The sequence below is a fragment of the Lepisosteus platostomus genome, chromosome 8, assembly GCF_059453375.1.
Source record: "Lepisosteus platostomus isolate fLepPlt1 chromosome 8, fLepPlt1.hap1, whole genome shotgun sequence".
NCBI classification, from domain to species: Eukaryota; Metazoa; Chordata; class Actinopteri; order Semionotiformes; family Lepisosteidae; genus Lepisosteus; species Lepisosteus platostomus.
This window is the reverse complement of record NC_142618.1, coordinates 2,579,214-2,594,604: the sequence shown is the minus strand read 5'-3', so window position 1 is coordinate 2,594,604 and position 15,391 is coordinate 2,579,214. Positions and strand designations below refer to the sequence as shown.

Genomic DNA, 15,391 nt, shown 5'->3' with positions numbered 1-15,391 from the left:
AAGTGGAACAGAGACCACTGCTTTACAAATCCCTATGAATGACATGGACCACAACATAATGAGTAAACTACACAAATTTGCTGTGTATTGGAAAGGCTACAGAAGATTGCAAATTTGTTGACACACACCATAAGAAATGGTAACCTTGTACATGTACTGTAAGATGCAATAATATTAGTGAAAGGCACAAACTGAACATTAAAGAAAAGGAATACTGTTTAGAGAAAGGACGTGTGGTGATAGTATTATAATATTAATAGTTCCTTGCTTTATATAGCACTTTCCATTCCAAAGGATTCCAAACTCTTTCCACAAAGAAGATTATCTTTTTCATTCAACACTCTGCTCTCTTATGCAACTCCCCACCTGGTGACACACAACCACACAGGCAGAGTCAAGAGAAGGTCATTACCAACAAATTAGAGGGGATTTAAAGGAACAAGTAATAGGTTTATTCCATACTGAAAAGAGAAGAAAGAAAACACAACGTTTCGGTCGTGGAGCCTTCTTCAGGTGTGAGTGGGGATTTAGATACTTCATTAATGCCAGGACCCACAGAAGTCATGCCATGAAGACAGTATGGGAAAAAAAACGTTAGTTACTATAGTTACTACTTTTTAAGAGGTATGAATAATGTAAATACAGGGAATTCTGCTGACGATGGTTAGCCCAGCCTCAGCTGTTCAGGAAATGCCATATACTGTCGAAACCTGTGCCCTCAGGCCATGGACGGGAGTAACCTGGTGCTCGGCGGGTCTCAGGACATCCGAACCTCAATGCTGAGTGAGGAGCAGAGCAGACACAGGAAGTAAATAGGCTCCACAACAAGACACACCAGAAAGACATGAATAATCACAGAGAACTAGGAACAGGAGAGAAGTAGAGCGCCCTCTTGGTGTACTGGGCATGACAATCTGAGTCAAAGGGTAAATGGCGGCGTGGTGTCTCTGTGGCTAAGGATCTGCGCCTGTGGCTGGAGGGTTGCTGGTTCGTATCCTGCAGCCGGCAGAGGAATCCTACTCCGTTGGGCCCCTGAGCAAGGCCCTCAACCCCAACTGTTCTAGGGGGTGCCGTATAAATGGCTGACCCTGCGCTCTGACCCCCAGCTTCTCTCCCTGTCTGTGTGTCTCATGGAGAGCAAGCTGGGGTATGTTATAAACTGCTAATCTGCCCAGAGGAAAGAATTACCTGCCTAGCCCTCTCTAAATCCTCCTAACCCTTAATTAAGACCTGTAAGGCATAACAGGCTTCTTCTTGAAGAATTGGGGATTTGGTTAGACAAGATGGCAGCCCTTGTCTGGACCGGGAGGGGGCCGCTGCCCTCAGTCACCTGACCAGTTGCTGGAGGACAACTGGTCAGGTGACAGTTTAAAAGCAGGAAGCAAGGCCTTCCAATGGTCAGCTTATCTGCTTTCCAACCCCTGCTGTGTCACAGTGCTTTCAGAAGTCATGTCTGTCTGGGACAATTCATTATGACTTGTCTTCATATTAATACAGTTGTGGTCCACCACTAATTACATCTTTTTTTTTAAAAAAAAAAATGTTTAGATCTTTTCACTCTCCCGATGTTAGAAGATGTAAGTTCAAGACACTGATCACCGCTAGATGTGCAGTGTTTTACAGGCAAATTAATGCCTATGTGTACGTTTTATCACCTATTATATGAAAACACTTAGAAATTACTTAAAAGGAAGACTAAAAATCCAGGTGAGGAGCATTTTTCTGTTTGTTAGCAGTTATTGCAGCCAGTAACTAACCTTTGTTTCCAAAGAGGGATATGATGCAGTAGGGGAGCCAGTCACATTTGCTGTTGATCAGTGACTAGTCTACAGGTTAAAGTATTTCAAGAGCTGCTGAGAAGTTGATAATTGTAAACAGGAAGGCAGGCTGCATTTAAGCAACTGTAGAGAAACTTCTCATCTCCAAAGGAAAAAAGAAATTACTTCTTTGCATCAGGTATACAAAGCATTCATTTAAAAAAAAACAAATGGTCTTTAACTTAGTGATCTGCAACTTGTACAACATGGAGGAACTTCAATAGCAAGTCTATGTCTGTGGTGGCAGCTAGACAACCCAGATTAAAAAACCCTAAATAAAAAAGTTAGGACCTCTGGAATAAGTAGTTAGCAAGCAGTCTCTTCTTGAGGTACAAAACAGATTTGACCCAAGAGAGTGAATCAAAAGCTAAAAAATGGCACCTCGACTGGTTAAACAAATTGATTAGGACAAATGTAAGAGGAAAGAAAGTACTTTGTGAAATAATTAAAAACAACAGCATCCAGTTAGAGAAAAGGAATATACTTAATTACAAGCATAGATAAGAAAGGATATTAGAAAGGCCAAGCAAAAAGCGGTACCAAGCGGTAATGCGATGCACACCCATAACACTGGTGACAAAACTAAAACATCATACCCAGTTCGTATGACTTTTCTTATGGAAATAATAATTGGAACTAAACTGGTTGATCAATGAATGGAGACACTCAACATGGATTTAGAAAATGTTTTTCATCCTTCCAACAAGACAAGAAGGACAGAGACACAGAGCATGCAATACAGTAGACTTTATTTACAATATATTTTCAGAAGGCTTTTGGTAAAGTTCTTCATAAATAATTCTCACAGGCTGCAGTCTGAAGCGTGTGTTTGGACTGAGAAATAGTTCTTATAAAACAGAGTACAAATAAGGGATGCATGTCCAAACTGGAATGATATAATTAGTGGAGTACAATAGGGACCTGTATTAGGACCCATGCTTGTCCTATTTTATGTCAATAACCTACATTCTGGTATAGTTAGGAAACTAGTCATGTTTCAACTAGACACCTCCAACACAGAAGGATTAACAAACTATATTTAAATAAAATAACTTATCATCAAATTAAATACAAAAAGATTTAGATGAAATTCGAGACTTTTAACTCCTGGCTGATATTGAATGTAGACAAACGCAGAGTATTGTGCGTAGATACAAAATAAATTACCTGTTAATAGAGAAAGGGAAACACTTAGTTCAAAGAGGCTATTCAACTATTACAGGTGTTTAGTTGACACCTTATTTTCTAGATCATGTGGGAAAGTAATACATTGATGTTAAAATGGTACAATTCACTGGTACGACCTCATTTAGAATATTGTGTACGATTTTGACTTCCATGTTATAGAAAAGATATTGCCCTCTAGACTCTGTCCAGAGAAGAGCAGCCAGATATACATCATGTTTGATCTTAAGAGAATGCCCTTAGGTATACTTAAGGTTATACTGAATTACAGTACAAATTCAAATAGTTCAGCAAGGGAAATATCTTCGTTTGTTTTATTACTAAAAATAGTCCTTCGTGGGGTTTGTAAACTGCAGTTGCTATTATGAAACCAAATTGGTAACGCTACAGTTCGGAAATGTTGATCTTAATTACATTCCTGCCTTCCTCGCCCTGTGCGGTTATGTCCCTCCAGAGAGGCCGAGAGCCGTGTGAAACCCGTGTCTCAGCCCTCAGACAGAATCACACGCCCGCATGCGCTCGGCTGTCGTCTCCACGCTGGTCTACTTCCAAGTGGCGGAATGTCTTGATCCCAACCCAACAATAAAGAGGTGTTTTGTTTTTTTCCCCTTGTACAGCATGAACGGCTGCGCATTCTTGGTGCGTCGCGTTGTAAGCCCAACGGAAGGGCTCTATCTGGGCTCAACATTCATGCAAGAGTTACATAACTTTGCTTAAGACTTTCGCTGCCTTGCCAGAGCCCACCCCCCCCCTCCTCGATATTATGTAATGCTTGAGGGGCCATGTGGCTGAAAAATGGAAGGAAAAACGGGGGCCCGTCCTCCTCCGGCTGCTCAGGGTGGTTATTGGCTGGGGAAGTGTTGCTTTTCTGTGCAATGTGTGAGTACCAACCCCACACGTGATCGGCCCCCCCTTGCACGGGCACGCAGGCATAAGCCCGGCCAGTTGCTGCTCGGGGAGCGCTTGTCGGCGCTAGCTTTCTGCCACTGTGCGCGTATAAATACTCATGCCTTCCCGCTGAGGAGGCAAGCGCAGCTCAGCCTCCCCGTTGTCTCGGATTCGCGCTGGTGCGGACCATGGCGGCTGCCCTGCCGATCAGGCACCCCGGCATCGAGCACTCGCGGAAACGCATAGACCCCCGCCGGAGGCAGGCGGCTCTCTCCTTCCTCAACAACATCTCCCTGGACGGCCGGCCGGTGCAGGACGACGACGGCGACAATCAACCGGGCGAGGGCTCGGTCGGGGCGCTGGAGGCACGGACTAGACAGAGCCTGGTGTCGGCGGAGAGGGCGATGTATCCGGCCGCCGCGGCTCCGGGCCAGCCGCTGGCTGCCGCTGCGGCGAGCCCGGCGGTGGTGTGCAATGCCCGGGCCGCCTTCGGGGTGAACTCGCTGCCGTCCCAGGTGTGCGCGGATCCGGAAGGGGATGCCTTCGCCTGCGGGGTGCACGCCGGCCAGCCCGTCTTCAGCTCCCCGTATCCCGCACTGCCGGCCCCGGCTGCGAGGGGCAGGCTGCAGACTTTCACTCAGGGAATCCTACCTGCCCCCTTCTCCAGGCAGGCATCCCAGACTTACTGCTGCATGGAAGCTGGGCAGATCGGCACTGCCGCCTTTGAGCTGCAGAGATCCAGGTAACTCTCCCCGGGTCGGGCTGCTGTGCATTTTCGTCCATTTCGCGCATGCACTGCCGTGCCAAAACAGGACCGTGTATTTTGGCAGGTCGCCTGCACAGCGCGTAAACACACAGGGAAGCTTGTCCCTACAGACTTCGAGGTGTTCATTCGCTACCCTTCGCCGTTCGCACATGTAACAGTGTTGTGTTTTTTTTTCCCCTCCTGCCTCTGGAGGACAGATGTTTCCCAGCCTGGCAACGCCACGCGTCTGCCCCGTCAGTAAAGATACAGAATTGCAAGCGATGGTGGCGAGAGCCTTGTCAAACTGCGGGGTGGCGGGTTTCGGCCGGGCGGCGCTGGGAGGGTGTCTGCAGCCCAGTGTCGGAGCCCAGAGCCCGGCTTGGTCCCTCGCCTCCTCCCGCCCCCCCCCCGGCAGGCGCATTCCTCCACAGACGGGCGACCGAGCTAGTGGCTCTGGGAACAGTCTGCTTGGTCTCTAGGCCAGTGCCCGTCGTTTCCCGATGGCGATTTGGGCTCGGAAGAAGCGAGTGGCCTCCCGTGTGTGTGCCGTAACAAAGAGAGGGAGCCGGTGCTCGGCTCAGCCCAGCCCGATAGCGTGGCTTTGTTATTGTCGTGAGAGCACGGCGATCGACGGTGTCTGGGGAAAACACTGGTCACCTCAGTCTATTTATTGGCGAGGAAAATGGTGTAGGATCTTATCCATTAAATCTCTCTTTTTTTAAGTATCTTAAATATCTGTAAATATATTTGCTGTACCAAACACTAAAGCGCCGTGCACTTGGCAAACTCTCCGTTTTTGCATGAGGAGGACTCGTGAAGGTTAATTTGAGTTCAACCCTGTGGAGACACCCCCGCCTCCTGACAACCATTGCAAAGGCTTCTTTCGGTGTTGCGTGTGAAACGCCGAACCGGAGTGTCATTATTTTGTTCAGAGTGAAACAAGATGACGGTAAACAGGATTTTAAAAATCGCCGTCATGTTTTGGAGGCTATGCACAGCTCTTCCCTTCAGAAGATTCTAGATCTGGGTTGTCTGTTTATCAGAGCTCAACCTGGTCACCCAGATAAACGAGCGAGCAAGAGCGTGCTCATTTCATTAATTAACGAACGGTTAATTTGGACCCAGAAGCTTCGGAGAATTGTTGCTGGGAGGGTGGGACTAGTTTTGCGGTTGATTTCGATCAGAAATGTCTTCTCACGTAGAGAAAGGTTACTTAAATCCCCAAAGTATTGGTAGTTACCAAGCACCAGGTATAGCTGGGTTTGTGTTTGTGGGTTTGATTTCACGGGACAGAATTGTTATTTTCTGTATCAATGTTTTAGATGTTGTAAGTCTTAATTACAGGTGGTTACAGTGACAGGAGTAAGTTTCTCCTCATTTCCTAATAATGATTTAATTTGCAGACTGCTCTAGAGGCATTTAAATCGCATTCTAATTTGATTCGAGTCATGCTGCCACAGTAATATTTAACTTCAGGATAGTATGGTTGTATTTCTAACCGCACACGCATTCAGTGTTACTAAGTAAATAGCTGCACAATAACCGTTTTTGCCAGCATGTGCCCCACAATGGAAAAAGAGCACGACTCTCTCAAGTTGCTTTGTGAATATTTTGGATGGTGCCGCTGCAGTTCCCACGGAAGACACTAGAAGCAGCAGAATCTGTGTGCAGGAGAGACCTGTCATTCAACCCCAGTGTGAAAGTTACTGAGCATTCAACACTGAGTTACTGTGTAATCCTCTGCCTGGAACTGATTCTGAGTACATGTCCATACTCATTGTGGAATCCAGCCATCCAGTACGTTGACAAAAGACAAATCCTTTAGCAGGAGGCTCTCTGTAATTGTATACGACCAACACAATGCATAATAATAATAATAATAATAATAATAATAATAATAATTGCTTACACTTGTATAGTGCTTTTCTGGACACTCTGCTCAAAGCGCTTTACAGGTAATGGGGATCCCCTCCAGCACCACCAATGTGCGCCCCACCTGGATGATGCGACGGCAGCCATAGTGCGCCAGAACGCTCCCCACACATCAGCTCTCAGTGGGGAGGAGAGCAGAGTAATGAAGCCAGTTCAGAGATTAGGAGGCCATGATTGGTAAGGGCCAATGGGAAATTTGGCCAGAACGCCAGGGTTACACCCCTACTCTTTTCGCGAAACACCCTGGGATTTTTAATGACCACTGAGAGTCAGGACTTCGGTTTTACGTCTCATCCGAAGGACGGCGCCTGCTTACAGTATAGTGTCATCACTATACTGGGGCATTAGGACCCACATGGACCACAGGGTGAGCACCCCCTGCTGGCCCCACTAACACCTCTTCCAGCAGCGGCCTTAGTTTTTCCCAGGAGGTCTCCCATCCAGGTACTGACCAGCCTCACACCTGCTGAGCTTCAGTGGGCTGCCAGTTGTGAGTTGCAGGGTCATATGGCTGCTGGTATTGATACATGTGATACAGTCTATTGGCTTGACAGCTTTACGTGTTCCAGGAGGACTGCATTCATGCAAATCCCGCTGAGCGTTAGTGTGAAGTGTGGAGTGGTCTGTCGCTCACATTTCATCGAGCCACAGTTCTCACCTGCCTGCAAATCATCTTGCGAGTGCAGCTTTTAAGCGCAGTATTTTGATTAGCCCTTTTCTCTCTCTCACTGGCACGGGAAGTCTGTAATGGTCGATCTCCTCAGTGGGAGCTGATACGCGAGATAAGATTTTAGTGCCGGCCTTCACATCGCTGGTAGCTTTACTGAGACGAATTTGTTTCAGTTGGCATCGCATCTGTGTGAAGCAGTTCTGATAAGTGGGGCCAGATAGAGATGAATGGCTGGCTTGAGTCTGCAATGACGTCTCTAACAAGCAGGTTTGACACCAGCTCTGGTGCTTGGAGAACTGCAGATCTGCCGTTTTAAAGCAATGATTAGTTGGTGACTAAATACTTGTAAAATATGCTACTTTGCACTTATTAAAAAATGCAACTCAGAGCTAATCTGAAATACAGTGGAAGCCATTGTGTCAGTCTAGGATTTCGGTTGCAAAGCCCTACTTTAGACCAAAGTGTTACTCATAGGACAGAAGAAGGATCTTTTGTAATTTTACAGACTTTGAAGATCAAAAACATACAGTGACACAGTGCAAGGTTACTCCAATGATGTGGTCATGTAGAGAGAAGGATTTTTATGTTGTTATCAATTGTTTCTCCTTTTTTCTTTCTATTTTCTTGATCACGTTAGTGCACCTAGCTAACGGATCATGACATTAGAATTGAATGCCAGAAGACAATCTGATGCCAGTAACTAAAACTCCTGGGGAGTGTGCAACAGGGTTATACAGGATGACTGAGCTGGCTTCAAAGATACCCAAACAAAAGGTTTCATCAAGCACCTGAGAGTTGAAAGAAAATGTGGGGTTTTGCTTGGTTTCTGTGGGGTCTTTCATGTGGTAAAGAATCCAGATTCTCCTCAATGTGTTCAGGGTCCTTCAGTTTCAGACGCGAATGTGGCACTTCATGCTGGCTATTTGTTTGAGAGTTGTTGTTGTTGTTGTTGTTGTTGTTGTTATTTGCTCTTGTGCTCAGAGGAAATGGCCAGCACGTGTGGGGTTTGGTGTTCATGGGTAGTTTGGGGGATAGTTAGAGATTTCACTCCAAAAAACCACTAAAGCACTTACTAGAAGAAAGACCTGACTGCTCAAAATGATTCCTTCCATGTGTTTTGCAATGTTGGCTGAAGGAGGGGGGTTGGACACTGGCTATCCTGGCCCAGGACAGAGCAGGACAGGAGTGGACTGTGCACACCTGGGCAGGATTGAGATCCAGTTTTTTCTTCCTCCTTGTTTCCCTCACCATCATCACACACCAGCGATTGTGTGGCAAGCTCTGGTGTCTGACTTTTCTAGTTCTAGGCTATCAGGTGGGTTTCTCAGTTTTAAAAGGAACCTAATGAATGTTTATACAACTTTCCTCTTTTGTTAAGACAGCTTTTTTATTTTTCTGGTTTGCAGACTTTGAATGAGGCTTTAAGGAGTCCTAAAGAGGAAGACACATAAGCCACCTGACAGGATGAACGTTCATTAAGTATGAACCAAGGGAACACTGCTTTAATTTTCCACATTACACACTGTTACTGTCCATGCTTCCCGTTCAAGATTATGTATTACTGATTTATCCTAAATTTAAAGTGTAAGAAAATTTAAGGCAATATTTTAATTATCAGGTGCTTTTTATAGGTATTACACACTGATAAATTATAGATACGTTGTTTTCTGTTTTCTCATATGGGAAATCAAATTTATTCTTTAATTCTTGATAGGAAAGCACACACTGTCCCTTTAACAAGTACAGTAAGTGGATGTTCAGATGTGTGCATTTTCTGAATAATCTCCATTAACATGATTTTAGATGAAAGCTCTTACTTAAACAGCAATGAACCTTGCTTTTCCTTGATATTCTCACTAATCTGTGTTTTCTAGTACTAGTCAGTGATAAAAATATTTCTGGAATGAATTAATTAGATTTCTAGCCATTTTCTGGACGCAACTGGCTCTACTGTGTATAAGATGATCCACATACTCTGGCATGAAGCTGACAAATCATTTTTGTGAATATGAATTCAATTATAAGTTGTCTTTCTGAAAAATCTAAAATGCGTATAGCCAACAAAGAGGGCTCGGTTAAACATGCATGGGCAACGTCTTGTTCAGGGTGACTGGAATTAAAAATGATAATCTCATCCTGTAGTCACCAAGCCTTAACTGGCTCCTGTTTTTTTATGCTTGCCTGTTTAAACGTGTTAAAGGGGATTATTTGCTAAATATAAATATAGTTGAATCCCTAATAATGACCTAGTGGTGATTGTTGTTAGCATACAACAAAGGAAATCTGGGAGAGTGCATATACACCCATCAGTTTTGTTATACTGTTTTGCAGCTTCCTGCAGCTCTCTTTCCAGAGCGAACCTTTTAATATGCTGACACTGCAGATCCATTGTCTTTGCTATAAGACAATGCTAATGAGGATTTCAATGGCTTTGTCTTTATAAAGCAAATATCATATCAAGCCTCAAGTTCCTACATTAAATAGTGTTTGACTGACTGCATTGTGCTGTTGCTTTCAAAAGGGGAAATTCTGTGCTGGCCATAACTTTAGCTGTATATGGTAACCGGTCTGGACTCTGGAGCAGAAAGGATGCAGGGCCTGTTGATGGAGCCCCAGCTGTAGTGTGGCAGGGACTTTCAACACTACATTGCAAACTTGCAACTTAAAGTCTGTTGAGACCTGAACAAAAAAAAAAGTATCTGAGAGAAAGTGTTCCATTGAAAATGAGGTGTTTCGCAAGTATGCGTTTTTAGAATGCTTGCCATGTGACAATTTAATATTTAATGGAATACTGAGTCTTAGGTTAGGGGAACACCTTTCCTGTGTTCTTGTTTTTCTTTGGCGGATCGTATCTCATTTTGATTGGACGGTTGTACTATTTGTGTTTTAAAAGTAAAAACTGATGATTTAGTGATCATGAGGAAAACAAGTTGAACAGGCCTGATAGAAAAGTAGAAACTGAAGGGATATAATTATGACAGAAAATACAAGCTTTCAAAGCTTCAACTCAGTTCTTTGTTTTTACAGTCCATGGTTATTTTCTAAAGTGACATTAGCAGCCACTAGCAAAAGTTCTAACTGCTACGTGTCTTTACATGGCCGTAGGTGGGTAAGACATGCAGATTTTACCTGTGTAGTTTGCTTTTTTTCAAAATGTCTTCTCAAACTGAGTTGTTTTGTAAGAGTTGGAAACGTGCTTGTGAACAGAGATAAAAGTGCACATTTCAATGCAAAATTCCCGAAGAAGTGTGGGTGAGAGGAAATTAACACTTAGAGCACCGTCAGGACCAAAAGCGTAGTGAATCCCCTGTTGTTGGTAACAGTGAGTGACAATGGTATTGAAAAATAAGGATAAACATTGAAATAAATACTGAATTCATCTACCCATCCATCTATTTTCTAACCACTTTGTCTAGTTCAGGTGGAGCCTGTCTCAGCAATACTAAATTATCTGCACTAAGTCTTTTAAAAATTCTATTGTCTGCAAGGTAGCATTTTATGCATTTATTAGAAGTATATATAATAAATATTGCAAAGCAATTTCCTGCCAAATTATTGCCTTTCCTCTTTGAGAAAAAGACTAGGAAATGCATCTCATGCAGGTCCCCTTAACGACTAACATACTGCAGTGGCTTTAATTGTTTGTCCTGTTTTCATAAATGCTTATTGGTTTAACCTGGCTCTCTGTTTCGAAAGCATGAGATGCTGAAAACCGCTGGAGTATGGAGCAATAGAAGGGAAACAGAAGGTGCGGTTGTTGCTCAAAGGCCTTATTATTTTTACAAAAGCACAGCTGCAGATCTTAGTGTGAAAAATTAAAAATCCACAACACATTAATTAGGGAGTAATTTTTATTGCAGCTGTGATCTAAATATTTTAATGTTCCTATTCAATAAAAATATTAATCATTTGTCCAGTTTAATTTATCAGTGAAAGCTATCAACATTTGTGGAAACTTGTCCTGCAGTATTGTCCATTTTTTGTGTTTGTATTTTTAAGTTAGATTTTTCTTTTTGCTGTCAGAAATCTTTAATGCATTTGCACTGCATGATCACCCATACATCCAATTGAAGAGTCCTCATGGTGTCTTTCTAAAGAAAGATGTTTAAATTTAATGGTGGAACCTGCTTTTCTGAGCAGGTGACTGGAAGACATTTCAGATTTGTTCTCACAAAGCTGCAATTAAAATGTCCAGCATTCACAGTTAATGAAGTGCCTACTTTCTGTACAAGTTTCGCTGCTGTGCAATTTAATGAGCACCTAGAGTGAGCCTTAATAGTGTATTTTATTATTAAGGGATTTTAGTTTAACCAAACTGCTCCCCACAGGGTGCAAACTACTAATGTTTATGTGTAGCATGGGTTACATGGGAGCCCAGCTCTTAACTCTGACTTTGAAGGCTTTTGAATATTTTATTCCCCTATGAATGTCAAGCAGAGCATGTGCATCATTCTGTAAATGTGATAAAAATAGTTTTGTTTCGCTTAATGTGAAGACTTGATGATCTTCTAACATAAGCGCTGCATATCAAGGTTTGGGATTGGATGAGCAGACAAGGAGAAATAGGAGAAAGCAACACAAAAATTTCTCCAGCATCAATAGGAACAGACGCCTTCTAACAAATGCAGCTCATGCACAAAAAACTATGTTGCCATGAAGTTTAAACTAAGTAAAGTGGGCACTTTCCTTACTTCATGATGTGAAACAAGCTAGCTGCCGTATTGCTGAAGCCAACACCACCTGGTTTCTTCTAGGAACAGCTGGGTGAGATCCTTGGACCAATTAACTACCTAACAAGCTAGATGGTCCAAAGGACCCTCTCTCACTTGTCAGCTTGTTTGATTTCTGAAGCTTAGTCTCCATCGTCTTTTCTCAGGAACGCAAGTCAGAAATGGGATGTAATGGTTTTGTTTTCTGCTCTATATGTAATTTTCGGGACAGAAAAGGAGTACAGACCTTGGGTCTACCTGCCAGATACACATGGGCTAAGTACTGGAGTTATTGCTCAGCCTGTGTCTGCCTTTGACAAAGCGTGACACTGTCTCAGGGGCACATGTGTGAACACAAAGGTTTGCTGGCAGGTGTGTCTGAGAGTAATTGTTTGGTAGAGTTTTTTCAATTCAGTAGGGGATCGGTGGTGTGTGCAGGCCGTTTTGTTGTTGCCTTAGTTGAGGATGTCGGCTTTTGTTGTGATTTCTCTAGACGAAAATTCCCAGCTAAATCAAACTGGAGTGCTGTAAAAATGAAGCCCTTAGGTGTTCTGTGAATGAGTTCTTTTCGGTTGGCTGCAAAAGGATTACAGAAGAATGAAACAATTCTGGGGCAGCAGGGTGACACAGTGGTTAGCATTGTTGCCTCACAGTGCTGGGGGCCTGGGTTCAGTTCTGGACCTGGGGAGCTTGAATGTATTCTGCGCGGAGTTTGCATGTTCTCACAGCGTTTGTGTGGGTTACCTCCAGGTGCTCCGGTTTCCTCCCACAGTCCAAAGACATGCTTCTGGGAAAACTGGCCCTGGTGTGAGTGTGTGTGTGTGTTTATATCTGTGCGTGTCCTGCGATGGACTGGTGTCCCTTCCAGGGTGTATCCTGCCTTGTGCCCATTGCCTGCTGGGAGAGGCTCCAGCTCCCCTGTGACCCTGAGTTGGATGAAGTGGTTAGAAAACGGGTAGATAAAACAGTGATCCTTTGCAGTATTTTCAAGACTTTTTTTTTTAAAAAGTACTTTTTCCATTTAGCAAGTAAGAATTCTGAAGAATGAGAATGTATTGGTTGCTGGGTGGGATTTTATATGTGATCTGCATTAGCAAATATGCTCCCATGTCTGTTGTAAGAATAAATATTGATTTATGTTAAACAAGAAGTTTATGAGGGATCTTTTCCCAAATGTACACATAAGGTATTTTCTAAACTTGAAAGTGTGGTTTTAAGTTGTATGATACATACAAGAGATGAATTCCAAAGCTTTACAGCCTGTAGGATGTTCTTGACTAAGGTTTTAATAAAAATAAGTCACATTGGACAGAATTCAGCACGGGCCAATCAGCCAGAGTTTTGCTGTTGAACTGTTCTGTACAGGATGTTTGTTGCAGGAAAAAACGGTAGAAAATTCTGTTAAAAGCCCCTGAACTGCACCCTCAGCAAATTTGTTTTGTGTTATTTGAAAATTGAAAACCCATTGGCACTACGGAGCCAAGTACAGAAAACCCAAAATTCACATATTCTGTTTAATGAATATTATTTTTGACAAAAAGAGCCCGTAAAAGTGGGTCAAAACAATCTGCAGACAGTAGAACAGTTTTATCTAGGTGAGTGACCTTGAGCTATATTTACCCACCCTGTCCAATTTACTGTGTCTCACTAGTACTGTGTGAATCGTGTTTTAGTTGCGGGTTGAAAAATGTAAACTGTAGATGCTTAATCTCTAGTTGTTGCGTGCAATTTCTTGATGCTGTCTGCTGTTTGTGTTGGCCAGGCCACGGCCTGGTGGCACATGTGAAATAACCAGCAATTGAGAGTCCGTGGGTCTGCAGAGCCCAGGGGATCAGCAGGTATTATTTCAGGCAGCTCCACCCTGCCGAGCTGTGCAGTCAGCGGTTTCAGTATTGATTCAGGCTCAGACCGACTGTAAGAAAACACAGTCGCACTGGAAAGAAAACAAGGAAACCAACAGACAGGGGGCTCCCCTGAGCAGCCAGTTTAGCCACAACACTGTTTTTATTTTGGGTTAAGTGGGGTTTTTCTTTTGTGAATTCCCTGAGCAAACACCCAGTGATTGGACAAACCTCGTGCAGTAAGAGGACACAGTTACAAATGTCTGTTTTTAAATTGCTCTTGTTAGAGGTTCCCTTTTTTTTTTGGACTGTAGTTTTGCGAGTTGTTTCCTATGTTTCTGTCCTGACGCGTGAGTCTGAATCTCTGTGGTGCGAGAGAGGTGGCCTTTAAGAGGACAAGATTCCATTTCTAGTTTTCTAGGAAACTCTCAAGTATTTAAAAATAATGACTTTCTCAATTGCCTGGAGTGAACTTTCATGAAATTCCATGAATGGAGTATAGTTAAGCCCAGTAAAACAGGATGTTCTGTTAAATAGAAAGATGTTTTTGATGGACCAATTTTTTAAAAGCATTTGCATACGTAGGCTGCCATTACTGATTATATATATTATATACATTCATCTTTGTTTGAAGCAAACATTCGGTTCACCCCAGGCTACAGTTAGATACTGCTGTATGCCCTGTGTGCTCACAATGTATAATTAATGTACACAATGTACAAAATTAATTTAGTGGATATAGCTGTTTTGCAGTAAAGTCTAGAATGTCATGATATCTATGTAGTATAGCAAAGTCCTATAGATTTGAGTATTTCTTTTATTGGGATATGAAATTTAGTTTACACGGTTGTGCAGGTTGGATATAATGAACTTAAATAGGAAACTGTCAGGAATGAAAAACATCAGACCCAATATGCAGTATAAAATAAGGCAATAAATTGGATGGGAATTAAGTTAATCCCGTATGTAGGCATATACAGAAAAAAAACAGGAGATTATGTCAGTGCCAAAAAAGCTCTTAAAACCACTTGGAGCACGACATTTACTGCTCAAATATTTTGCCTCGTTGCTGGAAGTTGAAAGCTCTGTTAATGTTGCAGCACAAATACAGATTCGCATCTCCCATGAAATCCCAGGCTGTGCCTTTGCATGTGTTCATGTAGACTCCAGGTATGACAGCAGGTGTGCCTGAAACCCCCCAGGTCTTCCAAGCAGTGACTCTGCACAGTTGTTCATAAAGTGGACACACAACAGGGCTGTATCACTTCTGAGTGAGGCAGTGCCTGGGACCCAGAGATCCAGCAGCGTAGTAGCTGTAACAGCACAAACGTCTGTTAAGAAATCTTACTTAATTGTTCAAAATGACCTTCATTTGTTGACTGTTTATCAAAGGGATTAGATCCATAGTATCAGTCCGAGCAGGCTGATTGCTGAATTGATCACGTGCTTTTATTACTGTTTTGAGGCTTGCAGCAGGATATCTTTGAGCCGTGATGTTCCTCGAGCACCATTCTGAAAGCAGTGTTAGCTCAACAAAGTCCACAAGAGGGACATTTGACATTGCTCCTCTGTTGTGAGCACCAGGGACAAAAAGGCACTGAGGT

The 15,391-nt window shown here is 43.1% G+C and overlaps 1 protein-coding gene across 7 annotated transcripts in view; it reads left to right on the top strand.

Moving 5' to 3' along the window:
* The first annotated feature begins 3,911 nt into the window (after positions 1-3,911).
* Positions 3,912-15,391, top strand: part of cables1 (Cdk5 and Abl enzyme substrate 1) — a 52,254-nt gene continuing 40,774 nt past the window's right edge. For all 7 annotated transcript variants that reach the window (XM_088642030.1, XM_088642028.1, XM_088642026.1 and 4 more), the window contains exon 1: positions 3,912-4,632. In XM_088642030.1, coding sequence (XP_088498156.1) covers positions 4,079-4,632 — 554 coding nt within the window. In that variant the 5' untranslated portion in view covers positions 3,912-4,078. The remainder of the gene's footprint in view (positions 4,633-15,391) is intronic.